This window comes from Akebia trifoliata, chromosome 7 (assembly GCF_017979445.1).
Source record: "Akebia trifoliata isolate Shusen 1 chromosome 7, ASM1797944v1, whole genome shotgun sequence".
In the NCBI taxonomy this organism is placed as follows: Eukaryota; Viridiplantae; Streptophyta; class Magnoliopsida; order Ranunculales; family Lardizabalaceae; genus Akebia; species Akebia trifoliata.
This window is the reverse complement of record NC_141381.1, coordinates 7,877,298-7,903,367: the sequence shown is the minus strand read 5'-3', so window position 1 is coordinate 7,903,367 and position 26,070 is coordinate 7,877,298. Positions and strand designations below refer to the sequence as shown.

General features: G+C 35.7%; 1 protein-coding gene across 2 annotated transcripts; it reads right to left on the bottom strand.

Moving 5' to 3' along the window:
- Positions 1-836: 836 nt before the first annotated feature.
- Positions 837-25,321, bottom strand: LOC147398164 (SNARE-associated protein-like protein). 2 transcript variants are annotated; one of them, XM_086447313.1, is made up of 4 exons: positions 24,911-25,321; positions 3,167-3,331; positions 2,516-2,569; positions 837-1,118 (listed from the first exon to the last, which is right to left on the bottom strand). In XM_086447313.1, exons 1-3 carry the CDS (start codon positions 25,173-25,175, stop codon positions 2,529-2,531), a joined length of 471 nt encoding a protein of 156 aa, XP_086303439.1. In that variant the 5' UTR covers positions 25,176-25,321; the 3' UTR covers positions 837-1,118; positions 2,516-2,528. The 2 variants fall into 2 exon arrangements, with proteins under 2 accessions (XP_086303439.1, XP_086303438.1); XM_086447312.1 differs by having other exon boundaries at positions 837-1,284; positions 24,911-25,315.
- Positions 25,322-26,070: the final 749 nt, after the last annotated feature.

The following is a 26,070-nucleotide window of genomic DNA, read 5'->3' as shown; positions in this document are numbered from 1 at the left end:
TAGATGCTTTTTCGACTCATATCTCGATGAAAAACACCTATGATTCTTACACACTTCCACAATAAGATGCGCGTTATGAGGTACAATCTTAAGGTCACTTAGCAATAGTCTATAAATTATACAATTAAACTACACTACATTTTCTAGTGATCATATGTAAAATACCATGGTATCTATAAGACTTGGACATTTCACATTCGTATCTTGAGGAAAGCATCTATGGTTCCTATACACTTTCAAGTTAGAGTGTGCCATGTGAGATTCAATCTTTATGTCACTTCAGTATTATTCAAAAACATAAAAAATAAAAAATTGCAGTCAATAATTAGATAAAAGCAAAAGAGTTCACTTTTTCGCCTTTCTGTTTGTGATTACAAATGATGCTAATCGGAAACATTAATAAGCAAGGGTTGGGATCCGTCGACTCATGGAAAAAAAAGACATCCCAACCTTTAAAACACGAAATCTAGCGATTTGGATTTGTCCTTTGGATACATATTCTTAAGATAACTGTTTCATCCTGGTTGTTGGATCGTGTTTCAACAGTTCGACATACCTGTTTTGTCCTTCTCTATGCTGGATTGGGTCTGAATGACCATAATTCTAAACTCACCTTACCAAAACTGAAGCATTTCTAAGCAACATATGAATTTTTTGACCTCTTTTAAGGAAAATAAATCATATTAACCCACTTTTGGTAAGTTCCATTAAAATATTAACATAAAAAAAAAAAGACAACATTATATGCAAATTTAATACATTTAGCAAAAAGTGCATATATAATCTAAACTCAATTCAATTTTTCTCTATTTCAATAATAAGAATAATAATAATAATAAACAACAAATAATAAAGAAATTAAATTAAGATCACAAACATCTATATTGTATTACAACTTTACAATACTACAAGTAAAATTGTTAAAAGAAACCTCTGTCCATAAATTAGAGATTTAAACTAGACCGAGATTTGGATGTCTGACTATCCATGTTGGGATTTGAGTAATTCACGATCACTATAACTTGATAACAAACTAGTTAAAATCAGTGTTTCTTTGGAATCTCCTTATTTGTAGATGTCTTCTTGATTTTTTTCCCTTCTTGTATACTTGTTTTAATCTGAACATAGACCAGATGAAAGCATCATCTTCCTTTGTTCATTTCGGTATGTCAAGAGGTAGAAGTACAAATTTTTTTTTTATCAAACAGAAAAGATTGAATGATCACAAAACTCTTTTCATATTCAAGAGTCTCTTTGCTTCAATCCATTGAGCAGCACAACTTCCTGCATAGAAAGAATTATTTGAACAAAAACAACAAAATGGAGCCACCTCCTAATGTGAAAATGCCCTAAACTATACTACAATTACATTAATAGGTCATTTAAATAAAATTAAAAACTTTAGGGCCTCGCTTCAAAATAAGAACATGTTAAAATAAATTTATTTATTGGAATTTGGTTCAATTCCTTCTCTTCTCATCCACCTTTAGTACTCCAACGCTTCCTTTTGAAACTTACTATAAGTGAAATCTACAATCTCAAACACCCCCCCACAAAATAAATAAATAAATTAAAAAAAAAAAAAACAAACAAAGAATGACATGCCCCTTGACCTAGGTCTCATCTAAAAGACTTCTTTATATGTTAATACTCATGTTTTGGAAAGTCTCGTTTGTCTCAGAATTGTTCGGTAAAGTTTTGGCAATGTTTCAGAATCATTCCGTTTTTGGAAACACCAAAACAACAGAACAAAATAAGATTTTAAACAATGACTAAGATGCCTTGCTGTAGTTAATCTAAGGTGATGAGTACTTCTCGGAGTTTTCGTTGCCTTGTGTGTCTGTTAACCCTCTTGGTAAAACCCAAAAAAGAGACAGACGAGCTTTGTGAAGCAGTCTAACAACTTAGAGAGTTCAAGCCCTATCAAGACCAAATGAAAGAGGGAAAGGATACCCTCTCTTGATCACAAGTTGTTGGTAGAAACAAATCATCTGTATTTTTATTATTTTCCAAGGGATTTAAATTAGAAAAGGGTCCAGCTAAAATAAAATAACTGAAAGTAATTTCATATTCTATCAAACACCATAACTTAAGCTAATTGGATCTCCTATTCTCTAACTATAGTATCCTATCTTCTAGTTAGAGAATCTTCTACTTTTAAAGGATTGATAATTCTCATTTATTAACTACAATTGAGAAAACAAAAATAACTAAAAAATAGCTACTAAATAATAGGGATGTAACAACAACCGGCAATGACAGTGACATTGAAGAGAGGATGAAAGGAGGGGTTTGGGTTTTGGGATGGAAAAGCACGGGGTAATTTGGTACTTTTTAAAATTACCAGGGTTAAAACAGATATAAATTATGCAAATCGACAGTAAAAATAAATAAATAAAATACAAACTTTTACATCTCATGGTCTAGCTTCTAATGAAACATTGCTTCATCACCTTGCTATATCTTGTTTTAACAATATATGGAGAGATGGATTATAAAAATGAGAGGTTAGTACCTGCAACATCCAGTTAATGCTGATGTTGCCCAGCATTTTCGTTTGTTGCATTTCCTGCCAAGTAGTTTTAAGTTAACCATAAGATGTTAGCACATGACTCACCATCATGATTTAAGAAAATATAGTGCAAGAGATTTCAAAGGAAAAGTTGAATCACTAGGCATCTATAGAAAATGCTAAGAGGTTTGCCATGGTGGTTTCTTCCCTTCGCTGTGCTCTGCAACATTTGGAATGAAAAGAATGGAAGATTTTTTTATGTAATGAGATAGGCCATTAAGATAGGTTCTCTCTGTTAAAGGCCTTATGTTACATTGAACTTCGATTCACAAGATGTAAAAGAGTTTTTTTTTTTTTTCTTTTTCTATTGTTTTTGTTGTTTTCTTGCACCTTCTTTTGGTCTTGTACAAAGGTCATCTCAACATCTGTGGTAGGCTTCTTCGTATCCCACTTTTTCTCTAATAAAATCTCTATACTTGTCAAAAAAAGCACATAAAACTCGACCAAGTCAAGTCATCTTACATAAAAACAAGCTTGTCAAATCAAACCAAAATCTTGCTGGACTGAGTTTACTTAACCAAGTTTCAAATCGACTCCACGAGTTTTAAAACACTGGTGGAAGGAAATAAAAAATCTATAAAGAATGATGTTTACCATGAGACAAGCCTGTAGATAACATCCGATCTATATTATCAATACGTCGTTGAATTGATTTTAAAAGTGAGTTCAACGATGTCACTCTCTTACGAACAGCTGAGATCTTGGTTGCATGTTGCATGATGAATGGTAAGGGTGCATCTTCTAATAGTTGATCGAGCTCTGCCAACATACACAATAAAACTGAAGTCAATAAACACATTCTATTTTGTCGAGCAACATTGCTAGACTAGTAATTCAAGGAAATGTAATGCAACCAATGTTGCCAAATAATTCCATATTCGCATATGCTGTCATCGCATACACCCAAAATATGCCATTGCACAATATGTGATAGCAAGGTCAGAAATATGACCGTTGGAGACAGATTTTCCCCCTTTTTTAAGCTTAAACTCACTTCTCTTATAAATATCCCACTTCTACCCCAATACTCCTTTTACAACATCTCTTCTACCTTCTAATCTCTTTCGTACTCTCACAAAGCTTTCAACTCTTAAATCTCATTACCTTTTTTACTACATTCTCACATAATTGTAAATATTCTTTAATCTCTACTCTACACCATTACTCTCAAAGTTCAAGTCTCAAATCAAGTCATTCTCTCACTCTCAACTCTCAAAGACTTAACAAAGAAAAGAAAGCTACTCAAAAATTGAGATTTAAACATTTTCTGCATTTTTCCTCTTTTTTTTTCTTAACTTGCAGCACATGCCACCGCATATGTGATGTGTGGAATGGCATATGCAAACAGCATGTGCTGGTCACACGCGGTTGCATAAACTATCTAACAACATTGCATGCAACTAAAGTTTGATATAAGAAAAGTAAAAAAAATCGAACAATACTCAATAACCAGAGATGCATCCATAAATTCAACTTCTAATTATGGTTCTACACAGGAAAAAAAAAGTACTATCATTTAGATTTTTGAGATAGATGCCAATGTTACTAGTTTGACAACATTGTAGTATTTATGGTTTGTGGAATTATGGCTCTTATTATGTTATAAAGGTGTACGTTTCTTATGGTTAGGTATAGCCCATGCTAAGTATTTCTAGAATTGGGTACCATGTGGGACACAAGTTCTAATGATGGTTCTTCACCGGGAAAAAAAAAGTACTATAATTTAGATTTTCGAGATAGATGCCAATGTTACTAGCTTGACAACATCGTAGTATTTATGGTTTGTGGAATTATGGTCTCTTACGATATTATAAAGGTGTAGCTTTCTTACGGTTAGGTATAGCCCATGCTAAGTATTTCTAGAATTGGATACCATGTGGGACACAAGTTGACACAATTTCTCAAACAAACCTTAGTTTGTTCAAATATTTAGTTTTTATATACATTTCTCTATGATGTTTAAAGTATATAAAGGTCTAGATTCATCATATACTATATTGTCTACTTACCTGAACTAAAGTTTTTCAAAAATCATATCTTTAAACATATTTAAAAACTTATACAGACATATTGGCAACATTCCAACAATTAGTAGGTTCATATCACAATTCTGGTGTGAATTAGACAGCGTGGCAAGCCTTTGTAACGTTCCATGTGTGTTAGTGTGATTATTATGAAAAGAAAGTGGGGAGAATGTGATGAGAAACATAAGGACTTCGAAGAGTATGCTAATCTTGTCCCGTGTCAGGGGATCATATACTTGGACAAATAATCAAGGACAACTAGTGCTTGGCAGGTTAGATAGGTCTCTGATATCTAATAAATGGAAGATCCTTCCTTTGTGCGTCAAATGAGTATTTCTTTCTAGACCTGTCTCTAATGATACTCCAATTTTCTTGGATGTGGCCCGTATGATTCGACAAACTACACTGTTTCACCTTGAAAATGTGTGACTAAAACGCAAAAGTTTGTGGAGGAACAGTATGTCTCCTTTTCTTTTGTCAGTTAATACTGGAACATAAAAGATTTCAAAGAAAAGCTTAAGTAGTAGAATAAGAAAGAATTTGGAAGAGTGGAGTAAAGGAAAAAAATCCTCAATGAGATTGAGATGTTGGACAAAAGGGGATCAGATGGCTTATCAAAGGAAGAGAGAATTGAGAGTAAAAATGCTTGAACGAAAACTTCATGGTATCAAAATTGGAGAAAGAAATGGTTGAAAGGAGACATTAATGCACAAAAATTTCATCTAGTAGCCAATGGTTATAAAATATCAGACATTTTAAAGGGATAAAATGAAAGTGTCACTAGGGTAAAAATTACAGAATTTTATATTAGCTTGTACTCAAAACAAGAATTGTACACATTATTTTGGGCTGGTTTATTTGGATGAATGAAATATCAAAATTAGTGGTTGGAAAACCCTATAAAGGAAGAAGTGGTATGGAAAATCGTTAGAGGCTTAGATGGGGATAAAGCCCTAGTGTGAAGGCCATGCACTTCGACACCTAGAGTTAAGTGTAACTCACCTTGGAGTCACCTGGGAGCACTCATGTAATACTATGTAAGGTTCACATATGAAGCCATATTGGCCCCCGTGCTAAGGCATACATGTTAGCTTAGTGGCATTTCTAAAATAAAAAAGGTAAAGAGTATGACCGGCCTCTACTTTTGATATTTCCTTCTGGAAACCTAAGAAAGACTTAGTGTACTCTTTGTAGATAGGGTGTCATTGGTCCCAATCGCTAACCTACACCCTCATTGACTTTGAGCCCTCGCCTAAACTACGTGGTGTCCCGCGTGACAGAGATTACTAGTTGCTTGCAACACACCTATTAGCTTTTCTAACGTATTACTCCGTGTAATTACATATTATATCAACAAAGTTGCTTCCAGGCTTTGCCTTGTGTTGCCCCCATTCTCTTATGTTGCTAGCTACGTTTTGTGTGTATGAGATAATTTTGACAAGCTTGCTTGTGGATTAGCACCCCAAGCGCCGCAAGACCTTGCTTCAAAAGAACACGGCTGTGACAGTTGGTATCATAGCCAAGTTGGTTTCAGGACCCAGCTCTTCCCCAGTTCCATTTAATTCACGCGAACAATGGCAAGAGGAGAGAAAAGCACCGCGGACCAACCCGTTCCAATTCCACCACCCCCATGTACAAAAAAGGAACGTATTGAGCTACTCGAAGATAAGATGGCCCAGTTATTGAGTCTCGTTGATAGTATCACCCCTTTAGCTAAAGAAAGGGTTGAAGAAAGGAGAGCAAACTTACATTGCTACTCTACGAGTTGAACCTGATGATCAGGACCATAGTTCAATTCCCATTCCGGTTAAACAGGTATTGAGAGAATTTGACGATGTGATGCCGAATGAGCTTATTAAGGCCTTACCACCACGTATGCCGATTGATCATCAGATTGAACTAGTACCTGGTACCATGCCTCCTGCGAGGGGGCTTTACAGGATGAGTCCTCCGGAACTAGTTAAGCTACGCAAGCCACTTGATGGACTTTTGGAGTCTATTTATCAGACCTTCCAAGGCACCTTATGGGGTACTTGTTTTGTTCCAGAAGAAGCATGATGGATCATTGCAACGTTGTGTTGATTACCAAGCGTTGAACAAGGTCACCGTCAAGGAACAAGTATCATATCCCACTGATTGCTGACTTATTTGATCAACTTGGGGCAGCCAAATACTCTTTGAAGTGGGATTTGAGATCAGGTTACTATCAAGTTCAAGTTGCAGAAAAAGCGCTCAGTTACTGCTCAAGCAAGTCATCAAGTATTTGAGTGTGCCCAAAAACATTGTCAACGATAGAGATTCAAGATTCACAGGGAAGTGTTGGACCAAACTTTTCAGATTACTTGGGTTTCAACTTGACTTCTCGACCAGTGGGCATCCTCAAACAGATGGGCAGACAGAACAATTTAATGCTATGTTGGAGTATTTAAGGCATTTTGTCACTACCAACTATAAGGATTGGGCATATCTTCTTGATGTCGCGCAATTCTGTTTCAACCTTCAAAAGAGCTCTTCCTCAAACAAGAATCCTCTTGAACTTATTACTAGCCAACAACCTCCAACTCCACACATTATTATTTCAGACTACTAGGGACACTGTCCAAGGGCGTACAGGTTTGCTAGGCTTTGGCAAGACAACAATGAAATTGTCAGATCTTACCTTGAAAAAACATCCAAGCGAATGAAGAAATGGGCTGATGAACGTCGTCTATCAGATCCTTTCAAAGTTGGTGATTTAGTTCTACTCAAGACAAATCAGTTGAGAAGGTACAACCGAGTTCAAGAACACAAAGAGGCCTAATATAGTATTATGAAGGTCCAATGCTCATCCTCTCTCGAGTTGGCAAAGTCTCCTACAAGCTGAAGTTATCGCATTGATTATGCAACATTCACCTTGTCTTCCATGCTAGTTGTCTCAAGTCGTTCCATGCAAATCCAACAGATCCCGCACGCAACATTCCAACACGTACAACTTCTCATTCAGCTATTCAGCTGGAGCGTGTTGTTGACAAAGTTCTCGCAAAGTGTCAAGTCAGCAGTAGTTCAAGCAAGTAACAGCACGTGAAGTACTTCGTCAAGTGGAAGAACATGCTAGAATGTGAAGCTACCTGGGAGAATGCAACGAACTTACTATTTTTCAAGTAAAAGATTGAAAAGTTTCTTAGCGACAATGCAACGAGGACGTCTGCAGAATAGGTAAGGGAAACTATGAAGGCCATGCACTTAGACACCTAGAGTTAGGTGTAGCTCGCCCCGGAGTCACCCGGGAGCACCCATGCAATACTATGTAAGGTTCACATATGAAGCTATATTAGCTCCCGTGCCAGGGCAACTGTTAACTTAGTAGCATTTCTGTAATAAAAAGGTAAAGAGTATGATTGGCCTCTATTCTTGATGTTTTCTTTTGGAAACCTAAGAAAAACTTAACGTACTCTTTGTAGGAAGGATGTATTTGGTCCCAATCCCCGACTTACACCCATGTTGACCTTGACCCCTCGCCCAAGCTACATGGCGTCTCGCGTGACATAGATCACTAGTTGCTTGTAACACACCTTATTAGCTTTTGTAACGTGTTACTCCATGTAATTGTATATTATATTAACAAAGTTGCCTCCGGACTTTGCCTGGTGTTGCTAGCTACGTTTTGTGTGTAAGATAATTTTGATAGGCTTGCTTATGAATTAGCACCCCAAGCGCTGCACGACCTCGCTTCAAAAGAACACGACTGTGAAACCCAAGCTAAATAGATTCGCAATGGCTTTCTATAATGAATTGGGAGCAAATGACATTTTGGATATCTGATTGATTAAGTAGGGAGTAGTTATAAAATCATTACAGAATTATTAGCTTCTAAATTTTGATCTCTTATCACTGAAATCATTGCTGCTAGGCATTGAATATAAATGTTGATTAGTGATTGTAAGAATGTCTAAAACATAATAAGCACACACTTTTCACCATGTAATTTTGAGCATGGACTTTTGTTTCATCACCAAGCTAAGGCCATAGAGTGCAAACAAGATAAGAAATATACTAGACAAAGGTTTAAAATATCATTCAATTGAATGTTTTAGTTAATGCAAAAAACCAATAAGGTATCAGCCGATACATTCAAGACAAACCTTTTCATTTTGATACATTCAATGTTTTGTATCGGTTTTGGCCGATACCGATACATTACGATATTTTAAACCATGCTCTAGACAAGTTAACCCCTATGGGTGAGTTGATTACCATGGTGTATGGCTATGAGCTTGGTAATTGTGATGATGTTGCATTGAATTTATGCCGAGTTAAGATTCCTAGGAATCGAATATGATTTGCAGGTCCCACATAACCTGAGAAACTCGGATGTTAGCTTCGAATCAAATGCTTTGGTCAAGTACTGAATTGATGAGTTTAAAGTTTTTTTTATTGGTAAGCCCATTTTTTAATGAGATCAGTTACTTAGAGTTGGTAGGAATCAAACCCAGATATACGACATCATCACCAATAGACTTCACCAACTGAGCTAATTGGCACCTGCAAACTGATAAAATAATTTTTGGGTGTTGCTACCATGTAAGCCCGCTTTTAATGAGATCAAAAGGTCAATGAAGACTTAAATTGAACCCCAGGTCTATCTGTCATCACCCATAGACTTTACCAACTAAGCTTACTCGACGAGTTCAGGTTAGATACTTCTAGTGTGACTGGACCCCGATACATATAATGCTGCAGTTGACAAGCTCTAAGGGATCTAAAACATAGCATGTAAGTTATACCATATCTATTGCACTTCACACCTATTTGACCTGCATGAGTAAGTGAATGTATCCATGTTTCCTTACTATTTAACAATATTGGTTAAAAGCACTAGGAGGAGCATAAGCGGTGGACCCCCTTAGGGCCTAGGCGGGGCTTAAGCAACAAAAAAATTGATGTTTTAAGTTTTCTACATGTAGTAAATAAAGGTCATGCAAAAAATAGGAAAAAAACGTAAATGTAATTACCAAGAAACTTGTAAGACAACACAACTAATATGTAAGAAAAATGAAAACAATGTAATTGAAAATATTGAAGTAGTTTGATGCCCCTAACAAATCTTTGTTGGTATAATAAGAGAAGGTTGAATAGGTGTTTGTTGACACCAAAAGTTGGAAGACCAAAAATGCCTTCACCTTTGTCAAAATTTGGAACACCAAAAATACCCTCACCTTGATAACTTAATATTATCAAGGTCATCTTTGTCAAAATGAATAAAATTACAACCCATGACCCTATAACCGCGTTAGTTTTTAGTTTCCTAAAATAATAGAAATATCATTTTATTATGTTTTTTTTTTTTTATACCTGGGTATCCAAACTTAGTCCAACTAATCCCATGGACAAGCCCATCACCACTTCACGTGCCTTGTATAACAGAATTTATACAAAATAATTTCATAAAAGTATAATTTTAACAAGGGTTTTTGAAACACCGCTTAAAGCGAGGAAGGCCTAAGCAAGCAAAGCGGGGCCTAAGCGCAACTTCTGACAACAGAGACTATGTGAGTATATTGGTTAAGTAGATAATGATTGTGCATTCGTTACTAATAACTATATTGTGAAGTAGATGTCAATGTTTGTTGGCTCTAGCATGTCACTTATGATCAAGACTAATAAGGTCTAAAGTTGAAGATGTCAACTTAACTAACCCCTTGCTTCTTTAGCGGACATGAGTAGGAATGTGACTTAACCAAAACTAAGTAGAATGAGAACTTAAGAAAGACTATTATGCATTACTTAAGAAAGAATATTTGAAGGTGCCAACTTAGCTAAGTTGGTAAAGGCTTGAGAAGTGTTGATCCTACGATATAGGTTCCAATCCCACTAATCTCTTGCTTGTTTAGCAGGGGAAAAAATATAAGGTCTAAAAAAACACGACAGGGAAAGTGACTTAACCAAAACAAAGCGGCATAAGAACTTAATAAAGACTATATGGCATTATATTAAGATAATATTGTGTACACATTGAGAAGAGCTTCTACAAGCAAATCAATTATTTTCAAAGGAATTTTTTATATATATTATCGTATATTAAACTATATGTATAGGTATATGAATTATTTTGTTTTCAAAAACGATTACATGGCATTGTTCTGAGTTTAGGCTCATGAGTGATTTGAAAATGCTTAGTCCAATGTGGCCAAATCAGTTTAGGATAAGTATGAGTAAAGGAAATAAGATGTGGTCTGGCAATTAGCTAGAAACTTGGAATCATGCTAGTTTGATAGAAACTTGACAACATGCTATCTCTGGAAGACAGATTCTAGCTAGTCACACACACCTTATTCACTTGTACGAAGAGAATATTTGTATTCCTTAAGAAGAGATTTTTGTTGTGCCCTATTATGGACAAGTGGAAGATGTTGGTATGATAGGGGAGTTCATGTGGGCTCCATCCCTATAACACAACCAAAAGGTCTCCTCTTATTGAAAGTGAGAGTCCAACAGACATCAAGAGGTGTTGTTGCACTAGGAGTGTACAACAACTAACTCAACCTTTATAAAAAGAAGTTGAGGACAAATGAAACAATACATTGAAAATTCTCGAGTCTCTTTTCTTTACAGTTTGTTTGGATTAGAAGAAACGGAAAAAAGAGAATAAAACCTCACTAAGAGAAAAGAAGATAGTACACAATAACTTTTTCTCCACCCTGTTTGGATAGATAGAGAGAAAAGAAGAGAAAACAAAATAATTTGTTCTCATTTCTCACTCTGCCCAAATCTCTCTGATTTGGGGGAAGAACAAAATTGAGCAATTTTCTCTCCATTAACCTTCTCTTCTCTCCTCACTTAACCTCTAAAACAAGAGAACTAGAGAAAAAAGTGGTTATTTTCTCTTCTCTCCATTTCTCTCAATCCAAACGGAACATTAAACTGGTAGGATAATTTTTAGATTTTTATCTAGCACCCTTCGGTTTTAATGCTTGAATATCATCGTGATCACTCTAGTGAAATTGACAAAATTGGGTTTTGGGTCTTTCAAATCTTTAGAGACTGACAATAGCATGACACGCTAGTTCGACTATTCCACTGTGTGTAGTAAGTACGCTTCCTAACCTTACAATCCCAAAAATCGGTTCTTAAAACCAAGAAAGAAATATAAATGGGTTTTTTTAAATCACAAACCCAAACTTATTTTGAGATTATTTTGAGCTGAGGATGGCACGTAGATATATCTTAAATGGGACATGTATCAATAAAAGCAGCTCCAACCCATGTCTTTAAATTTGAAAACTTTGAACCACTTTGAATTCCAACTAACCTCCATTGTCAAATCAATATTCATTTTCTAAAATACTATTCACTCACATTAAAAAATATATATATTTAGATGGAGATAATAAATATTATTTGTAGGAAAAACATGATGTTGCTACATTTGGTCTAGTAGGTTATTAACGTAAAATTATTCAATGTTTACATCTTTCATTAAAAAAATATATTAAGCAAGACTAGTCAACGTAGACTAAAGATGATTATACTAATGTTGAGAAAAGAAAAAAAAAAATTCTCTCCTATTAGATATAAGAGCAAACTTCAAAACTATATCTTCTTTGAAAAGAAATATTAAATACTAAATAAATAATGCTTAGTGAATTCAACATTACAAATAAGGTAGTAAGTCATCTCCTCAATATCCACCTTTATACTGATTAAAACTACTAAAATCATTATGACTAAATGTAGCAAATGATCCACCTACTTGAGAATCACGAGCTATTTTTCTAAAATTTTAAATTTTTTATCACGAAAATATTCACATTTTATTGGATTACTTATGGAATTAAGATCTTTCTTTATTAAATTTTTTTCTTGTCATTCACGTCGAAGCTGTAACTTTTTACGATCATGTTCAACTTGTCAAATCATGACTTCGTATGGAATTTAGATCTTTCTTTATCTATTTGAGCAGATCGTTCATCCCTTTTCATTTCTACTATTTTCAAAATATCAAAGATTTTATGATTAAAAAAACCTGCAAAGAGGTAACTTTTTTCAATTGTCAACCTTTTTCTTATCTTTTTCTTTCTTTCTTTGTGTGGTTGAAGGACAAAACTTGTGATAGATGTCTTCGAATGAGTCTAAGTATAAGTATTTCATCCAATGGTGGAGATTAATTATACTTTTTATATCTAAGAATTAATGTGGGAAGAGAAAGTTTGTAGTTAATAGACAAAACTTGTGATAGATGTTTTAGATTGAGTGTAAGTATAAGTGTCTATTCCGATGGTAGAGATTAATTATATTTTTAATATCCAAGGGTTGGTAGAAAGAGAGGCTTTGTAGTTAATGGACAAGACTTAAGATGGTATTTTGGATTGAGTGTAAAATAAGCGTTTAATCTGATGATGAGAATTAATTGTACTTTATGTATTTAAAGATTGGTGTTGGAGGAAAGGGTTTATTGTTGGACAAGATTGTGATAAATGTCTTAGATAGAATGTAAACACGAATGTTTAATCTGATGATGAAGATTAATTATACTTTTGTATTCAAATGTTTGTATGGGAGAAAAGGATTTTTGTTGATGGACAACACTTGTGAAAGATATCTTAGATAGAGTGTAAGCACAAGTGTTAAATCCGATAGTAGATATTAACTGTACTTTTTTATCCGAGGATTGGTATAGGAGGAGAGGGTTTGTACTTTATGGACAAGACTTATCTTGGATAGCACGTAAGAACAAGTATTTAATATTTAATCCGATAATGGAGATTAGTTGTGCTTTTTTATCCAATATCTAATGTGGGAGAAGAGAGTTAGTGATTGATGGACAAGATTTATGATATATGTCTTACACTCTATCCAAGACATTTATCATAAGTCTTATCCATCAACAACTAATCATTTCCTCCTACACCAACCATTATATACAAAAATATAATTAATCTCCACTATCGAATTAAACATTTATTTTTATACTCAATCTAAGATACTATCATAAGTTTTGTCTATCAACCACAAACTTTCCTTCCACACCAACTTTTAGACATAAGAAGTACAATTAATTTCCACCATATTATTCAACATTTTTTATTGCACTCAATCAAAGACATTTATTACAAGTCTTGTCTATCAACCACAAACCCTCCTCTATACAAATCCTTGGGTACAAAAAGTATAATTAATCTTCATCATTGGATTAAACACTTAATCTTACACCATATCCATGACATTTATCACAAGTCTTGTCCATCAACAATAAACTCTCTCCTCCCACATCAACCCTTCAATAAAAAAGTACAATTAATCTCCATCATCAAATTAAACGCATATTTTTATATTTTATAAAAGATATCTATCACAAGCCTTATCTATCAACCACAAACCCTCTCCTCCCACACCAAACCTTCGATACAAAAAATACAATTAATCTCTAACATTGAATTAAACACTTGTGTTTACATTTTATCAAATACTTTTATTATAATTTTTGTCCATAACTAACAAACCATCTACTTTTTTACATTCAACCCAAGACATTATCATAAATCTTGTCCATAACTAACAAACCACCTCCTCCCATACCAATCCTTAAATACAAAAAAGTATAATTAAACTCTCCATCGAATTAAACATTTGTTTTTTACATTCAACCCAAGACATTATCATAAATTTTGTCCATAACTAACAAACCACCTCCTCCCATATCAATCCTTAAATACAAAAAAGTATAATTAAACTCTCCATCGGATTAAACATGTTTTTTTTTTACATTCAACCCAGACATTATCATAAGTCTTGTCCATAAACCACGAACCTTTTCCTTCCACACAACTCTTGGTTACAAAAAATACAATTAATCTCCACCATCAGATTAAACACTTGTGTTTACATTCAATTCAATACATTTATCACCCGTCTTGTCAATCAACCACAAACTTTCTCTTCCCACATTAATCTTTAGATATAAAAAGTATAATTAATCTTCACCATCGAATTAAACACTTGTATTTACACTCTATCCAAGATATTTATTATGACTTTTGTCCATAACCAACAAACCCTTGGATACAAAAAGTACAATTAATCTCCAACATCAAATTAAATACATGTGCTTACACTATATCTAAGCCTTTTATCATAGTTTTTGTCCATAACCAACAGACCACACTTCTCACATCAATCCTTAGATACAAAAAGTACAAATAATCTCAACCATCGAATTGAACATTTGCTTTTACACTCAATCTAAAACATTACCATTAGTCTTGTCCATAAACCACAAACATTCTCCTTTCACACTAACCCTTGGATACAAAAAAGTATAATTAATCTCAATCATCGGATTAACCTATTGTGCTTACACTCAATCAAAGACATCTATCATAAAAAAAATTCATCAACTATGAAAGCAACAAGTCCATAACTTCTCATACTAATCATTATATGCAAAATACTATCCATATTGACCGTTAAACTCATTAACACAACCCACAACAAATTTTCTATAAATATTGCATTTTTTTTTTCAAAATCACAATTCTTTTTCTTCTTGTTTCTAGTCTTCTTTTACATTCAATGCAAAGCCAAAGATTCGTGGTCTATCATTCATAATTGAGGAAGATCTGATTTTATGTATTGCATGACTAAGGATTTCTCAAAATCTTATATCCAATGCCAATAAATGAACATAAATTATGGAAACGTACGTATGAAATTTTCGATAGTCATAAGCCCAACTATTGCGATAACCTTGAACCTTCAAATCTCTCATGTCGTATAAGTATAATTTTGAAGACAATCAACAAATTTCGAAAATAAATTCATCAAGTCAAAAACCTTAATCAAAACGATGATTCTGAGTTAAATATTATAAGTATTTATGTTTTGAAGTCATGACAAATGCATAATGATATGTTGTTGAGGCTTTTTTTTTTTTTTTTTTTAAATTGACATTTTTGGTTTTATTTGTAGTTGACAAATGCTAGAATCATATTCACACAAGATTTGGATGAATAAAAAGGGTTCTTATTTGATCATTTGTGGCTCATCCTTAAGGAAGCCAAGAAATTGGTTGATGTCATTCCCAAACGACATCGATTTGAATACTTTAAAGGGTCTCAACGAAGGACTCATGCATCTGAATCTTTGGGAACGCCGTCATCCGTTGACTTAAATGCAGACTAAGATGAGCAAGTGTCATTCAAAATACATGTTGATTCTTCTCATTGCCATATGGAAAAAAAGATAAGGAAAAAGCTGACATTTGAAAATAGTAAGCTTCTTTCGAAATCCATAAGACTTTGAAAAGAGGAGAACTGAAAATGGATGCACAATTTGCTCAAATGGATAAGGATTCAACATTGCAATACCAAGTCATGATGTTACAAGCTAAAAAATGATTATAAAAAGTTAGAATTTCGATATGAACGATAAGAAAAAGATTTCATGGAGAAAGACCTAAATTTCATAAACAATCTAATCGAACGAGAATATTTTCCCAGTAAAAAAATAAAAATTCTAGAAAAATGGCTCATGATTCCTAAGTAAATGGAGAAAAATTATAGAAAAGTAATAGGCAAGCCATATAATGAGAGCTTGGCATACATATATATTATCTAAACTATGAATGGACATAAATGCCCTTACATAACATAAAAACAAGAAAAAAAAAAACTATTATTTCCAATACTCCGCCTCAAGTTAGGGCAAATATATCAACTAAGCCTAGCTTGACAAGATGAGAGTTAATAATAGAAACACCAACAGATTTCGTAAGCATATCAGTAAGTTGTTTTGAAGAAGATACAAAGACTATCTGAAGAACACTAGATCTCACTTTCTTCCTGAGAAAGTGAACATCAACCTATATATATTTGGTTCTTTTGTGAATAACTGAATCAGAAGCAAGCATGATGGTAGACTTGTTATCCCAAAATTAAGTGGAAGGATCAAAAATCGGAAAACCTACCTCCATCAATAAGGATCTAAGCCAAATAAGCTTACAAGTGCCAAGAGTCATAGCACGATACTTAGCTTCAACAGAAGAACGAGAAACCACACTCTGTTTCTTATTTTTCTACGAAATCAAGTTACTATAATGGAAAGTACAGAAACCAAAGGTAAATATTTCTTATCTGTAAGAAAACCAGCATAATTAGCATTAGTAAAGCAGGACAAGGGTGGTTGAGCAATGGAAGAGTAGAAAAGCCCAAGACCAGGATGAGACTTCAAGTACCGAAGAATACGATAAACAACATCAAGATGAGAGGTGCGCAAGGCATGCATGAACTGACTGACCACACTAACCGCGAAGGCCAAATATGATCTCGTGTTAGTCAGATAAATCAGACGGCCTACGAATCTCTGATAAGGATCAGATAATAGATCACCAACTTCGGCATGGAGGTGATGATTTTGATCCGTAAGAAAAGAGGTAGGACGACAACCAAACATACCAGTGTCTTGAAGAAGATCCAATGTGTATTTGCGCTAAGACAACAAAATACCACGGCCAAAACGAACCACTTCTATCACCAAGAAGTACTTGAGGGGACCCAAGTCCTTAACCTCTAAAGTACGACCTAAAAGCATTTTAATCCTATCAATCCACTGTGCATTATCACTTGACACTATAATATCATCCACATAAACCAAAACAATGGTGCAACAGTCATCTATTCCTCGACGAATAAAGTAAATATGATCTGAGTGGCATCTAAAAAACTTCATAGATAAAATGACTTCTGAAAAACATTGAAACTAGGCCCGCGGAGATTGCTTCAGGCCATACAGAGATTTGAGCAGACGACATACTTTCCCAAAACACTCCCCCTGAAAACGAAACTCAGGAGGAGGGTCCATATAGATCACCTCAATCAGATCACCATTCAGAAAAACACTCATCACATCAAGCTGGTGAAGAGGCCAAGAATGACGAGTAGATAAAGATATCAGGATGCGGACGATAGAAAATTTAGCTATAGGGGCAAATGTAGCACCAAAATTCTTGCCTAGAGTCTGTATAAATCCCATAGCAACTAAGTATGCCTTGTATCAATCAACGGTGCCATCCGCAAGATAATTGATAGTGAAAACCCATTTACAACCAACAATTTGCTCCCTAGAGGAAAGAGGAACAAGCTCCTAGGTGTGATTTTTCTACAAAGCATCCATCTCAACGGTCATGACTTCAGTCCATTTAGGATCTCGCAAAGCCTCTGATATAGACCGAAGAACTCAACTAAAATCAAGTAGGCTTGATAAGGAGAGAGTCACTGAAAAGAAACAAACTGGGCAATAAGATGATCAGTAACATATCCTCGCTTACCTTTACGAAGTGCAATAGGCAAGTGAGAGTCAGAAATAAAAGGAATGGGAGTAAGAATAGAAAAGAGTATACCTAAGTCCAATGAAGAAGTTGACAAGGTTGGAGAGGGGAGAAAGTGATGAAAGTAGATCTTAAGAGGCGGCAACGATGAAGATGTATCCTGCAAGGAAGATGAAGGTGTATCCTGCAAAAGAAAAGAGTCCTGCAAAGAAGATGAAGATGGAGAGAATAACACCATAGGAGATGGATCTTACAAAGATGTAGCACGAAAATAGGGAATATTTAAAAAAAAAAGTGACATCTAACAAATGAATTACACGATGAGAAAGAAGGTCATAACAACGATACCCTTTTAATATAAACGAGTAACCCAAGAAAACATAACAAATAGTTTTGTCATCTAATTTCGTGCGATGTGATACCCTGTCATAAACGAAATAAGTACATCCATATACTCTAGGTGTAATGGGGAAAAAAGTGTTATTAGGTTGAAGATATGAAGAAACACCTGTCCCCCTAAGGTGTGACTTGAAACGCGTTAAAGAGAAAAATCACAGAAGGACTGCCATATTCCAACATAATTTGGGAACATGCATCTCTCGAAGAAGACAACGGACAATATTCATAAGATAGCGATTTTTGTGTTCCGCCATCCCGTTCTGTTTAGGAGTGTAGGGATAAGTCAACTGGTAAAGCATACCATGCTCATGAAGATGAGATCGAATCCTATCAGAAATATATTCCCCTCCATTATCAGATTGAAGAGATTTAACAGTGATGTTGTATTGGGTTTGAATCATTTTAAGAAAATTAATAAAAATAGGGAGCACCTCAGATTGAGAACGCATCAACGAGAATAATTATTAATAAATATAACATAATATCTATGACCATTAAAAGTAGTAACAGTGGAAAGCCTACACACATTAGAATGAAGTAAATCAAATATTGTATTAAATCGATGCATGTTGGAATATAAGAAGTACGTGTTCAAAAAGCTCACACATAGAGCACTGAAACTTATGTCCACTAAAGAAGTTTTTAAAGCAAGAAATAAAAAACATAAGTACTGAAAATTTACATGTCCTAAGCGAGTATGCCATAAATCTAAAGTCTAGGAAGAAAAAGTATGACTCTCAAAGAGTAGAAGCACAGAGGCAAGAATCGCAATAAGTTGAAATCCAAACAAGTACAACCCATCTCTCATACCCTTGCCAAATCCTTTTTGAAGTCGGGACCTGAAAAATATAGTGAGCAGGAAAAAAAATTATGGAACAATTTAGAGAATTGGGTATTACTACTCACAGACAAAAGGTTAAGAGATAGGTTAGGAACATGAAGCACAGAATCAAGAGAAAAACTAGAGGATAAAGGGATGGTACCCTAAGTATGGATTAGAGTAAGAAACCCATTAGTAAGACGAACCTCCTTATGAGTAGCAAAAAAAATTGAAGAAACAAAATAGTTAAACTCACCGGTCATGTGATCAGGGCACTAGAATCAATTACCTAAGTCAGAAGAGCAGAGCCATTTTGAGTAGCATGAAATGCAGAAGATGTATTTGGGGGCATGGTAACTAAGGCCACAATCGAAGATAAGTGAGTATGAGCATGGATCTGATCCTGTACTATGGCAGCAATATGAGTTTGGAGTTGTTTCAAATCAATAGTGCCACGGGAAGTAGGAGTATCAATAGGAGGGATTGGTGATGACTCCATAGTAGTAGCACGGGGAGTAAACTGTCCTAAAGAAGGGATAACAGAAGATCGCAATAGATGAGGATAGACCTGAAAATAACAAGCCTTCTCATGATCAATCTTCCCACAATGACTACAAGAAAGACCATTCCTTTTACCACGACCACGGCCTCCACGACCTCGACTCCCAGATCCTTGGGAACGAGAATCAGAAAAACCCGAATTGACTACAAGAGCCATCTGATCTGTAGTTGGAGCAAAGATAATGCCAAGAGCTTGAGTCTAAAACAAAACTACACAACGATGACACTCATCACTATCAATGGTTGCAAATGTCTCAAATAAAGAGGGTAACGGTGTGGTGTTAAGGATCTGGGTCCGAAGTGCCTCAAACTCTGAACATAAACCCATAAGAAACTGGTATGTTTGGTGTTTAGCAATTCGCATAGCTACATACTTAACAGCCTTTGCAGACAGCTTTACCATAGACTCATAGTAAAAGAGCTCCTCCCAAAGAGACCAAAGGAATCCGAAGTAGTCAACTAAATTCTGAGTCCCCTGGGTAGCCTAAGCGATGTCTTGATAAAGTTCATCGATCCTTGAGTCATTCTGAGTATGTGCATATGTCTGAGTGAGGGTTGACCACAACAAATAAATAGTCTCATGACACGAACATGGTATAAATACGCTACTCCATGGAGTTAAAGAGCCATCTAGGGATAATGCAATTATCAATCTCTTATTGTTCAATTTTTGGATCAATAAGGGGTGGTTTATTAATGGTGCCTAACAGTCATCCAGATTTTCCTTTACTCCCCAAATAAAGCTTAACTAACCGAGACCAGGATTGAAAATTTTGACCATCTAAAAGGGCATTAGTAATGCGTTGTGCTGAGAGGTGTGCTACAAGAATGGAATTGGAGTCTTTGGTCTCTTGATGCGATGTCATTGCTTACTACGAGCAAAACATATAAAATTTTGGTTTGAAAGGAGATCACTGTGGTTCCAAAAACCCACAAAATTATTGCAATCGAAAGGTAACAAAGGGGCAAAGTAGAAATCATCACAAATAGTTCCCTAATCACTGTCGTAGGTTAGAAAGTTGACTAGGTTGCTGTTGTAGGGCTTCGCATAAACTTTGTGATGTCATAAACACCAACACAACAATCTGTTGTTGTTGTAAGCTGTAAGCCCTCAAATCAGGTTGGCTGCTGTCGTAGGGCTTCACGGAATCCTATGTTAATGTCGCAAATATCCACACAACAATTTGCCGCTATTGTAAGCCCCCAAATCTAGTTTTTGTCATAGGGCTTCATGTAGCCCCTAAAACCCCTCTACTTGCAGTTGTAGGTCTCCCCAGAACCCTCTTGCTATTGTTGTATGTCCCAAAACAAGGTTGGTTGCTGTCGTTGATGCTTATACAACAAACTACTGCTATCGTAGGTATGGGTCAGTAACACCACCTAGGTGACTGCTGATGTCACAGCTGCCAAAGGAAAACTGTTAAGGTGTTGTTGCACTCACTTACACAACACATTGTGGTTGTCGTAGGTCACAAAAAGAACCTTATCGAATCATAGCAAAGGTAAGAGAAAGAACCCTATCGAAGGGCAGAAAAAGTTACAACGCAGAATCGCAGCATGTGAAACAAAACCCAGGAAAAAATATATCGTAACATGCGATAAAGAGGGTATGAATCAAAGATTTAAAAAAAAAAAAAGCCCTTGACGGGAAGACTTTAAAACAAAGTTGCGGCTAGGTTAGTGAGCTTCAAGATCCAGGGATTTTGAGAAGAGAGGAAAAGAGAAGAGAGGAAAATAGATGAGAAGAAATTTCAAGGTCCCATAGGAAATCGAAGAGGAGAACCCAAAGAAAGAGTAAGACGTCCTCTAGAAAGCTCTGATACCAAGAAGAATTATAAAAAAGTAATAGTCAAACCTCATAATGAGAGCTTGGCAGATATATATATATATATTATCTACGTGTGAATGGACATAAATGCCCTTACATAGAATAAAAACAAGGATAAAACTACTATTTTCAATAAATGGATCACTCGCTATATTTAATTATAATGATTTCAATTACTTTATTCCGTATCAAGATGGATATGAAGGAAATAACTTACCACCTTATTAGCGATAACAAATTTACTAAATGTTATTTATTTAGTATTTAGTATTTAGTATTTTTTTTCAAAAAGATTAGTTTTGAAGTTTGCCCTAATTTGTAATAAGAGGGAAACTTTGTTTTCTCAATTTCTCAAACTTAATATAATCATCTTTAGCCTACATTAACTAGTCTTGCTTAATAAATTTTTTATTAATTTTTTAATGAAAGATGCAAGCATTAAATAATTTTACGTTAATAACCACTTGGGCAAAATGGAACAATATTATGTTTTTCCTACAAATAATCATTTATTATCTCCAGAAATATTTTATTTTTTTAATGTGAGCGAATAGTATTTTAGAGAATGAATATTGATTTGTGTGGGTTTCCTACAACAAAATTCAGTTGTACAAGTAATTGATCCTCCCCAATCTAAAAAGATCAGCTCTAAAGATCCATTCCATTCTTAGAATAGATTCTTTCTATTTTTATATTGATTTATTTAGAAAGTTTTGTATTGGTAAGATCCTTTTTTGGGTGCATTAAGTTGTAATTATTCTATACCAATACTACCATTGTTCTCATCGTTTAGTACGAGATAAACAACCACAAATCCTATCTCATCTTCTTCTTTCTTAACTCAAATGCCTTGTCCTTTTCTTATTCCATATAATGGCCGATAACACCTCCTCCACCAATACTTCCGCCACCTAAGCTCTTTTTTTGCCTTCGGAACTACCCATCTTTTCCCTTATTCTCCAAGTCACACCCTTTCAGCAAATTCTCAAATTTGACTGTTAGAATTATCTATTGTGGAGTACACAATTCAAACCTCTTCTTGTCGGATATGATCTTGAAGGATTTGTTGATGGGACTGTTGATCTTCCCCCTTGTCTCCTCCCTAACGGATCGCCCAACATGGCTTACTTGATTTGGTGCAAGCAAGATCAAGTCTTATTGGGCTGGCTGCTTTCATCCATATCTAAGATAGCCCAATAATGTTCTTTTATTGTCCCAGTGGCCACAATTGCCACTAATAATCGTCGCCCTCGTCCATTAGGTAATCATAACCGTGGACAGTAGTCCTTTAATCGCAATTGTGGTCAAGGTCACTCAAGCTCTTGTCTGCCTCCTCCCTTACTTCCATCAGGCACACCTATGGGGCCTTGTCAGTTATGTGGGTGCAAGAATCATTCGGCTACAACCTGTTGGTTTCGATTTTATCAAAACTTTCAAGCTACCCCAACTCTCCTCAAGCTACATCTTATGTTGCCTTTTCAACTTCGGAAAGGGACTACAATCGGTACCCTGATAGTGGTGCCACAAACCATGCGATAATAGATCTAAACAACTTACACCTCCGTTTCGCCTACAATGGCCTGGAACATATTCATATCAATAATGGTTCTAGAAAACCCTATCTCCAACATTTGTATGTCTACTCTCTCTAGCCCTCATCACCAATTCCGTCTCAATAGTATTTTATGTCCCTTCAATTTGGACTAGCCTTTTATTTATTTCTAAATTTACCTATTATAATGATGTATATTTTGAATTTAAACCCAATTTTTTTGTTGCCAATGATTGGGCTATGGGGGGAAGGTACTTCTACAAGTTATGAATAGGAATGGGCTCTACTGCCTCACTTCCAACTGTGACTCTATCTCCTCATCATCCTCCCCATCTACCCTTGTTGGTGAATGCACTTCTATTCACACGTGGCATCATTGTCTTGGTCATCCAATGTTGCACACGGTCAAAGAAATCATTTTTGTACATTCTCTTCCACTTTCAAATAAAGTACCTAGTTTTTGTAATCTTTGTCAATCTAGTAAGAGTCATCAATTAGCCTTTCAAAATAACTCAACTATTTTTTGTTTCCCATTAAAATTGGTTATTGCTAACATTTGGGGTCCTACCTGATTACATCTCGCAATGGTTTTCGTTACAATTTACTTTTGATGGATGCATTTAATAGATATGTTTGGCTTTATCGTTCTAATGCACCCAGAGTATTCATCTCATTCAAATCTAAAATTGAGAATCTTCTTGATCACAAAATTAAGGTTTTTCAATCAAACAATGGAGGCGAATTTAAAAAATTTACACCTTATTTGGACTCACAAGGCATTACCCATAGGTTTTCAAGTCCCCACACTTCCCAACAGAATGATCTTGTCAGCGAAGACATAGACATGTAATGGAAACCAGCCCTACCCTATTGCATTTTGCCTTTGCTCCCCTCACATCTTGGGTTGAAGCATTCTTTACCTCTCTGTACTTGGTCAATCAATTACCCACCTCCACCTTAGACAACATAACTCCTATTGAAGTGTTGGTTGGAACCCCCCTGACTATACCACAATACATGTATTTGGGTGTGAATGTTTGCCTCATCTCTAGCCCTAATTCTCATAAGCTTCTTCCCCGGTCTCTTTCATGTGTCTTCATCGATTATAGTCCCATGGATAAAAGCTTTCAATGCCTTCATCTGCCTATTGGTTGGCACTATGTATGACGGCATGTGACATTCAAAGAGGCTTCATTCCCATTCGTAACATTGCAACAACTTTCCCCACCATGTGTTGTCCCTCCCTCTTCCATTATTCATGGCCTTCATTCTCCATCACATGCATCCCCACCCACGTCCAACCCCACATCATCTCCCCCCATGAACGCACCCTCCCCTCCCCTCCCATGGCTGAACCCACACCCTCCTCACCCATGGCCGAACCCATTTCATCCTCACCCATTGCCACACACACCCACGTCATTCCCATCACCTAACCCAACAGTCCTTCCATCTCCAAAACCCAAACGTATTCCACGAAAGTGTACAGCTCACCAATATCACATGGTCATCCGGTCCAAAAATGGCATGCATAAGCCAAAAGCACTTATGGAAACCAACCATCCCCTTTGCTTGATGAGGTTGAGGAACCTACTTGCTTTTCTCAAACAAACAAAGATCCCCATTGGTGCGATGCCATGGGTGCCAAAATCAATGCATTGCTCATAAATGATTAGGGGGAGACTTGGGTTGGAGATGCTCTAATCAAACCAAATATGTAATCTACTGTGCAAATATCCAAAACCCAACCATACTCAATGAGATCATTGGGTAAATTGGAATTCACTTTGATGAACAATAGAGTAGAAAACCAATATTATATATAATCCAGAAAGAAAAGAGAGAATAAGATACCTCGCGTGAGTCTATCGATGGTGAAAGATAGCTGATCCTGGCTTTTGACTGCATTTTCAGCTTTGCAATCGAAATTCCTTATCACAGCACCAAGCACTGAAGAAATCCCTTTTGCCAAAGCATCAGAATTGTTAAGATCGAGTTCAGAATCTGTGAGATTTGAAGAACTCTTAGAAGGCTCGTCATCGTGAGGCTTCTCTTCGCTCCGTTCTAGGGTTTCTGCTTGTTGAGATTCGTGGGGAGAGGAGATATCTCTGTCAAGCATTGCGAATTTGTTTAGATTTTAGAGGGAAAGGAAGACTGAAGAGATAAATACTCAGAGGGCATTCCTATGATCGTAAGTAATTGTTGTTTTTCTGGTTGGGGGGTCTGCAAATAACTAAAAAATATGGGTGACCTCGGTCCATGGTTTCAAAACTCGATTTGGCGTGTCTCGTTCATGGACGAGATTGAGTTGTCTCGGGCGAGTCAACTCGTCTCGGACGACATAAACTCTTCCAACATCTTGTTTTCTCTTTTTTACTTTTAATATTAATATGAGTTTTTCCAATATATCTAGAGGGCTGTGCCATTGTATTTCCAATGATTTATAATTGTATCTCCAACCTGATCGGGCTCGGGCTAGGCATTCCCTCCCAACTGTAGATTTGCAGAGTCAGAGCCCCAAAAACTTGTTCCAACGCACTCGAGGTGGCATTTTCTAGTGACAATGTTTTTGGAGAGAGAAAATATAAGAGACAAAAGAGAAGAGTGTGTTTCTCTCTCTCGATTTATGCGCGTGTAGGAATTCGACTATTGATCTGTGAAGACCGTTGGAATTTCTTTTTAAAATTTGAACTCCTCCTTATTCTTCATCATCCTTTAAGGTTAGATAGTGTTCAAGGAATCAACTACAAATAACTCCAAGGGTTTCAACATCAAATCTGAAAATTTGTTGAGATAAACCCTCAAATCTCCTCTGTATTCATCAACTTTCAAGGTTGGATGGTGTTCAAGGAATCAACTACAAAGAATCCCAAGGGCTTTAACATCAAATCTAAAAATTTGTTGAGGTAAACTTCCAAATCTCCTTCTTCTTGAGTTTTTGTTTTAAGTTTTTGGTGAGATAAACCCTTGAAAACCCATAAGATCTAAAATTTTGTTGAGTTGCCTTGAAACCC

Coding starts and splice junctions, on each gene's coding strand:
- LOC147398164 (XM_086447313.1), bottom strand. CDS start 25,175: ATGCTTGACAGAGATATCTCCTCTCCCCACGAATCTCAACAAGCAGAA. Junction 3,332..24,910: donor CATCGATAGACTCACGCGAG/GTATCTTATTCT, acceptor GTATGTTGGCAG/AGCTCGATCAACTATTAGAA. Junction 2,570..3,166: donor ATCTACAGGCTTGTCTCATG/GTAAACATCATT, acceptor ACTACTTGGCAG/GAAATGCAACAAACGAAAAT.